Here is a 9,489-nt window from a genome sequence, read left to right as displayed (position 1 = left end):
GCCGGCCTCGCTCTTCCGCCCGCCGCGCGCCCCGGGTTGGGGCGGCTCCCGCGCGCGACCCCGCTCCGCGCCGGCCCGGCCGATGGCGCCTCAGCGGAGGGGCGCGCCCCGGGCGCCCGAGGGCAGCGGGGCGGCCGATCGCCGGCGCCCGACCAGGTACCGGCTGCGCGCGGAGCGGGGGCCGGCGCGGGGCCGGCGGGGGCGGGGCGGGCTTGGAGCGCAGGGGGCGGGGCCTGGGCGGGGCGGGGCCTGGGCGGGGCGGGGCCTGCGGCGGGGCGGGGCCGGGCCCCGGCGGGCTCGGCGCTCCGGGGGCGGGGCGTGCGGTGGGCGGGGCCTGGGCGGGGCGGGGCCGGCGCGCTCGGGGGCGGGGCCTGCGGGTCGAGCCCTGGGGAGCCGGCTTGGGGGCACGTGCTGCCCGGGGCGCCGAGCCCTGTTCGAGACCCCGCTGGCCGGCTGGCTCGCTGGGCGCCCTGATCTGGGGAGGGAGCGGCGCCCGGCGGGCCTGGACAGGGACGGCCAAGGCTGCTGGCAGGGCCTGCCCCGCCTCCCACTCCCCTGGGGCCCAGGCGCCCCGCTCTCTCGGCCACTGGGCTGCCCCTTCTCACGCGCAACCCCAGCTGCTGCCCTGGGGCACGGCGCCTGCCGCGGGCTGGGGCGGGCAGGCTGGACTGGGCCTGAGACCCTGCCCTAGCCCAACCGGACAGTGGCCTCCCCGGGCAGGAGACCAGAGCCCCGCGGGAGCAGAGGCAGCCCTGCCCTCCCCGCAGCCTCTCCACGCCCCCCGCCCCCCCACCAGCCTGACCCCCCGCCTGGCTTGGCCTGTGTCCAGCAGCCCCACAGGCTACTCCGGTCTCCCGCGAGCCTGCTGCGGGGGCGGGGCGGGGGCTGGGGCCAGCCCTGGGGGGTGGGGGGGCACACACAAGGGTGGGGATGGGCAGCCCACCTGCCCACTCCTGTGGGCTGCTGCCCAGACGCCCCCTCCCCGGGTCCCATCCCACTTAGTTGCCCTCATCCCTCCGTGACACCCACCCCCGGGGCCAGGGCGATGCGTAGATGCAGGGGAAGGCTCCCTGCCTGGCCCCCGGAGGCGCCGGGCCCCAGGCTGGGGCAGGGAATGAGGGGGGCCTTTCCACTGCCCCAGCAGGCTCTGTCCAGGTAGACACAGCCCAAGCCCGCGGTGGTAACCAGCAGCCCCTGTCGGGCAGGGCCACAGCCCCGAGGCCGCAGAGTCCGGCAGGGCACGGGAGGGAGGGCGGCCGCTCTGGAGCTGGGCCTCTTCCAGGCATTCACCGTGGCCTGCGCTGGGGACTGGAAGGCCTCCCGGGGTGCTGGTCCTGCCCCGTGGCCGTGCCGTCCCCGCCGGGGCGCTGCCGTGACCGGTGGGCCGGCTGCCATCGTCCTGCAGTGCTGCTGTTTCCTCCGCAGCGGGAAGGGCGGCCGTGCGCCAAGGGAGGCTCGGAGGAGGTGGCTGAGGGCCGGCGTCCTGGGGGCCTGCGCCGCGCTGGCCGTGCTCCTGCTCTGGGGCGGCCAGGGGGCCGACGACGGCGTCACCGAGGTCCTGGCTGGCCGCGGCGAGGTCCTGCCCGGCAGGTTCATCGAGGTGCCCTGCTCGGACGACTACGACGGTCACCGGCGGTTTGAAGGTGCGTGGCCAGTCAGTGGGAATCCGGCCAGTGGGGGCAGTGCCCTTCCCCCTCCCCCCTCCCCCAGGCCGGCCAGTGGGGGCAGTGCCCTTCCCCCTCCCCCCTCCCCCAGGCTGGCCCGCCACACCCGGACTGGCCTCGCAGGCGATGGCCTGGCCTTGCTGGGGTGCCCAGCTGTGGGCGCGGTCTGAGGAGGGGAGTAATGGGACCGGAAGGTGGGGTGTCCTGGAGAAAGTCATGCCAGAGGCCCTGCCCTGCCCTGCCACAGAGGCACAGTGGAAGACGGAGTGGAGGGGCAGTCAGGGCAGGGCAGGAGTGGGCAGGTGGAGGGAGAGGTCAGGATGGGGGAGGTCAGGGAGGTCAACATGGGGCGGGGGGGGGCACGGGGCTGGCTTAGAGTTGGGGGGAGCCTGGGGGCACAGAGCTCAGCGCCCTGAAACATGGAGAGGCTCCGGGCGCGGAAGGGGAGTGGGTGTCGGGGTGAGGCTGTGGACGGAGGATCCCTCGCGTGTGCGGGCCGCGGAGCTCGTGTCCTCAGGTCAGCCACGAGCGCGCTGGCCGCAGTGGTCGGGGGCCTAGAACTCGTGGATCGGAGCCTGGGCAGCGGCCTTGGTCTCCCCGAGGTGGGGCCCCGCGGCCCAGTCGCTGCGACCCTGAAGTGGCTCTCACCCCGCCGTCCTTGCAGGATGCTCCCCTCGCAGGTGTGGGCGGGGTGTCAGCGACACGGTCATCACCCAGGAGGAAGCCCGGCGCATCCGCAGGTACCTCGGGGCTCTGTGCTCTCCCCGGCGCCTGCAGGGTCAGCGCCCACTGAGCAAGAGAGCCGGAGGGGCGACCGGGGGTGGGGGTTGGGGCAGAAACTGCGCCCGCTCGCCTCTTGGGATTTTCCCGTGCGCCTCGGAGGGCCCGGCGGGTGTTGGGTCCTGGGAGGGCAGGTGCGGGGGGCAGGGGGTCCACCCCTCTCCGCCCCTCGGGTGTCGCGGAGGGAGGGCAGGCAGCCCTCGCAGCTGGCCAGGTTCTCCCCGTCCGGCCAGAGAGCATCTCTGAGCGCTTGGTCTCGGCGCGGGCCCGCGTGCGCGCCCTGGAGGGGCACTGGCCGTTGTGCCCCCCCCACCGTTGCTGCCGGGCTGCGGGGCGGGGTCCCCACGTTCCCACGGCTGCCCTTCCTCCGGGGCCGCTCCGGGCTCAGGCCCGCTGGGCAGTGCCGGCCTCTGCCTCCTGAGCTGCGGTCAGCAGGCCGGGCTGGATAACCGGGGAGCGCTGCGGGCGCGGGAGCTGCTGGACTGGGCTCGGCCTCGATGTGGGCCCGAGGTCGGGGCGGCCGAGCGCCTGTCACGAGGCGGCAGAGTCCCTGTTTGCGTGTTGGCGTCGAAGGCGAACCGGTGTGGCCCTCGGCTAGCGCTGCTGACGGGACCTGCCGGGGCTTCGGGAAGATTCTGACCGCGCCCTCTCCCCACAGCATAGCGGAGAAGGGGCTGGCCCTGGGCGGCTCTGACGGAGGGGTGAGTCCCGGAGGAGCGGGAGGCGGAGGGTGGGCAGGTCCTCTGGGTGCTCCTGCCCCACCGATGGCCGCGTCCGTTCAGTGGGGTGCACGTGCACTCCCGGGGCTCACCAGACTGTCCCAGCTGCACTGGGGTGGAGAGCTGGCAGGAGTGAGGGGGAGCAGGAGGCACGCAGGGGCGCAGGGTGGGGAGCAAGGCCGGCTCTCCCACCAGCCCTGACCACGTGCCCCACTGGACTGTCCCAGGCGTCCATCCTGGACCTGCACTCGGGGGCCCTGTCTGTGGGGAAGCACTTTGTGAACCTGTACAGGTGAGAGCCGGGCTCGCCCTGCAGGGTCTCCTGGGGGGGAGGCGGGCGGGTCCCCAGCGGGAGGTTGCCCCTTGGGAGATGCTCGGCCCCGTGGGCAGCACCAGGGCAGGGCTGGCTGCTGTGCTGGGAGGCGGGAGTCACGGGAAGGAGGTGGAGGAAGCGTGGGTCAGCGCCCCGCGTTGTCACAGGTACTTCGGGGAGAGAGCGCAGAACGTCTTCTCGGAAGAGGACTTCCAGCTGTACCGGTGAGGCCCCCGGCCTGGGCCCGCGTCCACCTGCGCGGGGCGGGTGTGTTCCGGGGCGCGGGGAGCTGAGCCGAGGGATCAAGACCACCCACCCCGTCTGCACCCCACCCGCACCCCCCTCCACCCAGCATGTCCACCCTCGCCCGCCCACGCCTGCTGTCCTTGCTTGAGCTCAGGGGCCCTGTGGCATCCTCGGCAGCGCAGCGGGCACCACACTGACGCCCTCGTGTGCCCAGGGAGTGGTGCAGAGGGCAGCCCCGGTGGCCATGGGTCCGGCTGGATGATGGTGCTCGCGGGAGGGGACAGGCCTCACATCCCCCGCGGCCGTCCCTGGCCCCGACGCCCGCGTGTGGCTGGGGCCCTGGTGGGGCGGAGCCGGCCCAGAGGCCTGCTGCTGCCGTGCAGCCCGTCCTGCCTGGGGCCTGTCTCGTCGCTGGACTTGGGACCTCTGCGCCCCAACAGCGGCCCAGCCCCGCCCCAGGAGCAGCCCTGCCTGGAGTCGTTTTCAGGAAGACTTTGTGGGATGATCAGATCGCGGGGACTGTGCCCTCCACCCGGCCCGGGAGCCCCCCGACACCCCATCTGCTCCGCGTCTGTCCCGCGAGCACTGTCCCCTGGGCCTGGCGCCCAGCCCACCCCCGAGAGGAGCCGCCTCAGACTCCTGTCCTCAGGGCTGTGCGCCGCGGGGCCGTCCCACCAGCCACGTGTCTGCTGCTGGCCTGGCAACCCCATGGGGCCCTCCCATCCCCCCGGAGTCCCCCCTGGAGCCCCCCGTGGGGCCCTCCCCCCCGTGGACCCCTGGTGGCTCCTCCGCGCCCCGCTGACCCCCGTCCTCCCCAGGGACGTGCGGCAGAAGGTCCAGCGCGCCATCGCCCAGGCCTTCGGCATCAGCGCGTCCGCGCTGCACCTGACCCAGCCCACCTTCTTCTCCCGCATCAACAGCTCGGCCGCCCGCACGGCCCACGACGAGTACTGGCACGCCCACGTGGACAAGGTGCGCCGCCCGCCCCGGTCCTCCCTCGCTGGGCTGACCGCTTGCCTCTCAGTGTCCATGGGGCGTCCCTGCCTCTTGTCGGCCTCCTGGCCACGGCCACGCCTGCTGGGTGACCCCGATCGGGCTCCGAGAAGCCGGCCCGGCGCGCAGAGCAGCCGGCCAGCACGGCATGGTGGGGCCAGCGTCTGCCGGAGGCTGGTGGCGGCCGGTTGCCGGGATGCCGGGGGGACCAGGGTCTCCTGACGCCAGAGCGAGGTGGAAGCTGCGGGGTGGGGGGCACCCTGGGGGCTGAGTGGAGGATGCGCCAGCGACCTGGGGCACCTGACGCGGTTGGTCAGCTGAGGGCCAGTGTCCGTTGCCCCAAGGTGGTGGGTCCTGGGCGGCCGGAGCCCGTGGGTAGGGCTGGGAGGGGCCTGCTGGTGGGTGGGCCAGCCCCGGGGAGCCCCTGCAGGGGATACGAAGGTGTGGACGCCTCCGGGGGACCCGCCTCCCTGGGCCTGCTGAGCCATCGAGCCCCCGGTGGCCCGTGCAGGGCCTGGGAGGGGAAGACAGGCTGGGGGGGGGCGCAGCAGGGTTGGGCCTGGGTGGGAGGACTGGTCTGGAGACGTGGGGGCGGCGGCGGTGATCGCGTTCGCCCCCTCCGGGCCCCGGGACGCCCGCCGCCTCCGCCCTGGGCTGGAGGGCCCTGGCCGCCCTCCCTGACCTGGGCGCTCGGCCTGGCCGCCGGCCCGCAGGTGACCTACGGCTCCTTCGACTACACCTTGCTGCTGTACCTCTCCGACTACCTGCACGACTTTGGCGGGGGCCGCTTCGTGTTCCTGGAGGACGGGGCCAACCGGACGGTGGAGCCCAGAGCCGGTGGGCGGGGGTGGCGGGGTGCGGGGGGCCAGGGGGGAGCCGGGACCGGGGCAGGTGGGGGCCGGGCGGATGGGAGGGCCGGGGCTGCCCCCGTCACCAGCCTCCCCTCCCAGGCCGTGTCTCCTTCTTCACCTCCGGCTCCGAGAACCTGCACCGGGTGGAGAAGGTGCGCTGGGGCACCCGCTACGCCATCACCATCGCCTTCACCTGCAACCCCGACCACGGCATCGCCGACCCCGCGGTCACGTAGCGTCCAGCCCCAGGGAGCCGCCCCGCGCCCCTCCCCGCCCCCACGGGCAAGGTGCCTCCGGGACCGGCCCGTCTGTCTCCAGGGTGGCTCGTCCACGAGTAAACAGCGGGCAGCGCCCTCCCCACCAGCGCGTGGTCTGCGTGGCGTGGCGTGGGGCCGGGGCTCCGCTGCCCCGACGGCCTCCCGTCTGCTCTCGGGCGTCAAGGCCCGGCTCCCGGCCGCGGACGGGCAGCGTGGCTGTCCCTGGAAGAGGCTGCATTTGCGGAGGGGCCGGCGCCAGGGGTTCCGGGCGTCACACGGGGGCCGGGAGGGCCCGGGGGGTTCTCGCCACAAACGGGGAGAGGCCTGCCCAGGCGGGAGCAAACAGCGGAGTGACAAGCAGCGGCCAGCAGGGAGGGGGCCGGGCCGAGCCCCCAGCGTCCAGGCAGCGGCCTCCCCCGGACGTGTGGCCCTGGGGACCCCCGGCAGGGCTCCTCCCTGCTGCTGGGAGCTGGCGTGGCCCTTATGGGGGTCCTCCTGGACCCTCGCCCCCCAGTGGGGCCTGGGACAGCAGCAGGGGCAGGGCCTGGGGCCAGGCCAGGTGGCCCCTCACGGGAGGGGCTCTGGGTGTGGTCACCCGGGACGCTAGGCCCCGCCAGCCCAGTGTCGCCCCCCGCCTGTCCCCCACCTGAGCCGCCGGCTCAGCTCCCCTCCAGGGTCCCGGGAAACCAGGACCGGCCAGGACCACGCCGTGGGCAGTGCCTCCCCTGGTGGACGGGCTACTGGGCCAGCGCTGGGGTCTGCCTGCCGGGTCCGGCCCCTCCCCTGTGCGGCCCGAGTCCAGCCCCCACCTCTTCAGGGGCTCCTGAGGGGGAGGCTGGGACACTTCCGTCCCCGAGGTGGGGGCAGTGAGTCCCTAAGGGCCGTGGTGGGAGCAGACCCCCGCGGCCCCTGGAGGCCCTGGGCGGGAGCCGGCCACTGGGGGCGCTGCCTGGGCACACGCGCTGGCCCCGCCCTTGTGCGGGACCCCAGCCGCATCTCCCTCCCCGCGGTGGGGCCCGGGGGCCACCGCCTCTCCCTCCCCGCCCCACCCACCCCCGGAGATGGGCGGGCAGCCCAGGGCCAGCGGGTGTCCACACCAAGGTCTCACTGGCTCTGGGGCACCTCCTGCTCTGGGGGAGGCCGAGGCTGCGCTGTCGGGGGGCAGGGCAGGTGGGGTCTCCACGAGGCCCCTGGGCGTGGGGCACAGACCCGGCAGAGAGCCCTGTGGGGGGGCCCCTCTCCAGGAAGGCTGCGGGGTGGGGGTGGGGCGGGCTGTCCTCCCCGCCCCCCCCCCCGCCCTGTGGTGCCCGTGACCCGTGACGCTCACGCCCATCAGGGCCCCAGACAGAGCTGGGGGGGGGCCGGGACAGTCTGGTGGGGGAGGAGGGAAGGGAGGGGCGGGGAGGGGAGGGGGCCCCACCCAGGAGAGTGACCGTGAGCTTACGTCCTCCTGCCCCTCCGGGGCCCCTGGCCGCAGCACTGGCCACTGGGAGTGAGGTGGGGGCGGCCCCCGGCCCCTCCTGTGTCTGGGGACGCCTGTGCAGTGGGCACTGCCCTCAAGGCCCCTCTGTGCCCACATGGCCCTTGGCCTCGTCTCGGGGGCAGACCCGGCCTGGCAGGGCCTCAGTGCAGGTTGGGGCCACCCACTGGCACCCCAGACCCTGCCACTGCCCCGGACTCCTGCCTGTGGCCAGTGGCGCCCCCCCCCGCCCCCCGCCGTAGTCAGGCCGGCCCTGCGCAGCACACAAGCTCCAGGCCCTCGGAGCCCACGCCTTCCCGCTGGGGCCCGCTCACCCCGGGTCCAGCGGCATGGGGTGGACAGAGGTGGCAGGAGGGCGCCGTCCAGCCTGCGGGCTGCTCCCAGACGGGCTCGTGGGGCCAGCACGCGCCTGGCCCAGAAAGGGAGCCCTGGCCACCCCCGGCAGGGAGTGACCCCGGGACCCAGCGAGATCCTGGCCTGGCGCTTGGCCCCACGGAGGCCTCCCCCCGCCCCGCCCTCCACTGCCAGCGACCTGTGCCGAGTGTGCGGACACCCCACCCAGCGCGGCCAGGGGCTCGCCGCGGACTCCTGGCACCCCATGCGCCGACGTCGAGCCTGGCGCTGGAGGCACCGTCCGCCCGTGTCTACGCAGACGCCGGGGGCAGTGCTTGTAAACGCGGCCGCGGCGGCTCCGCCGCCCCTCGACCAGCACCCACAGAGGAGCCCGCGTCCGCCCCACAGTGGGGGCCCTGCCCCGCCTGCGTCAGCTCCCAGGCCTGCCCGCCGGCCGTGGGCAGCAGCTCCTGGGGGCCCCGCGGTGGTGGGCGCCGGAGTCCCGGGGCCTGCAGCTCGCGGAGGGGCGGGTGTCCCTGTGTGTCCCGTCACGCCCCGCCCCGCCCTGTGCGGTGGGTGCACGCGCGCGTCTGTGTGTGCGTGTGTGTGCAGGCTGGCGGTCATGTGTGCAAGCGTGTCTGCCTGTGTGCTGTACACGCGTGCTGTGTGTGCAGTGCCTGTGTGCACACGTGTCTCCGTGTGTGTGCACGTGCACGCCTGCCTGGGTCTCCAGCCTCCGCTCTGTTGGGGTCCCTGTGGGGGCTCCCTCGAGCACCACACCTGCACCTTAGGCCCCCCCCCCTCAGCGCAGGACTGCCCTGCCCCTGCCCCTGCCCCACGCTGCTGCCTGTGCCCTGCCCACACCCGCGGGTGCCCCCACCGCAGCCTCGGGGCCCCTGGCCCTGCTCTCACCCCTCCGCCCACCACTGCCTCCTGCTCCCGGGGACTCTCACCAGGGCCCAGCCCAGAATTGGGGCTGGTGACCCCAGGGGTGTGGGAGGGGCCTGGGTCCCGCTGGGGTGGGACAGGGGAGCCTGGAGGGGCCAAAAGCCTCCCCAGGTGGGACACACCAGCCAGGTGTGGGCTCTGCGGAAGGGCCAGTCCTGTGTCCCCGCGGGTGCTGCGCTCGGGGGTGAGGGCGCACGGCACCCCACTCGCCCCCCGCACTCGGGGGAGGGGCCGCGGCGGGCTGCAGAAACGCCCCTCCCTGCCCCCTCCCAAAGCTCCCGCCCCGTGAGGTGCCCAGGGTGCGTGGAGGCGGCCCGGGGGCTGCGGGCACCTCTCCAGCCAGGGCGGGCAGGGCCTGGAGGTCAGGGAGGGGCCTCGGGTCCCAGTTGCCTTCTCCTGCGACAGACAGTGCTGGCCTGTCCCGGGGGAGTGGCTTTCTCGAGGCACCTGCTCCACGGCCCCCGCCAGGCACTCCCCCAGGCGCAGCCTAACCGGGACACTGACCCCGGGACCCCCAGAAGCAGAGGCTCCTCCAGCGGGAAAGCTCCATCCCCAGACCGAGCAGCCCCGGGTCAGGACAGCCGGGCGGCCTCCCCAGGGGGCGGGGGTGGGGGCCGGGGAGCGAGGTGGTAGTGACTGGCACCGGGCCCTTGTCCCGCCGCTTCACGGGGCCCGGCCAGCCCACCTCCTGCTCCCCTGGGGAGGCCGCAGCTCTGCACACTCACCCCTGCCAGGCCCTGCCCACGGCTGGCTCCGCAGGCTTCATGTCCAGCCCCTGTGGCCCCCACTGCGCCCCACCCCCAGCAAGTTTTCAGCCTGAGGGACCGCCAGGAGGCCCTTGCCAGGATGCGGCCAGCTGGTGCCGCTCGCGCCCCTGGCGGGGCCAGCCGCGTCCTGGCGGGAGA

General features: G+C 75.0%; 1 protein-coding gene across 1 annotated transcript; it reads left to right on the top strand.

Moving 5' to 3' along the window:
• The first annotated feature begins 82 nt into the window (after positions 1 to 82).
• OGFOD3 (2-oxoglutarate and iron dependent oxygenase domain containing 3) lies at positions 83 to 5,921 on the top strand. Its single transcript, XM_037492362.2, has 9 exons — positions 83 to 156; positions 1,426 to 1,643; positions 2,329 to 2,404; positions 3,103 to 3,145; positions 3,391 to 3,455; positions 3,644 to 3,700; positions 4,541 to 4,694; positions 5,429 to 5,552; positions 5,666 to 5,921. Exons 1-9 carry the CDS (start codon positions 83 to 85, stop codon positions 5,800 to 5,802), a joined length of 948 nt encoding a protein of 315 aa, XP_037348259.1. The 3' UTR covers positions 5,803 to 5,921.
• Positions 5,922 to 9,489: the final 3,568 nt, after the last annotated feature.

The sequence above is a fragment of the Talpa occidentalis genome, unplaced genomic scaffold (assembly GCF_014898055.3).
Source record: "Talpa occidentalis isolate TD23 unplaced genomic scaffold, MPIMG_talOcc4v2.1 talOcc4.7, whole genome shotgun sequence".
In the NCBI taxonomy this organism is placed as follows: Eukaryota; Metazoa; Chordata; class Mammalia; order Eulipotyphla; family Talpidae; genus Talpa; species Talpa occidentalis.
Note: the sequence above shows the minus strand (reverse complement) of the source record. Positions and strands in the feature narration are given on the sequence as shown.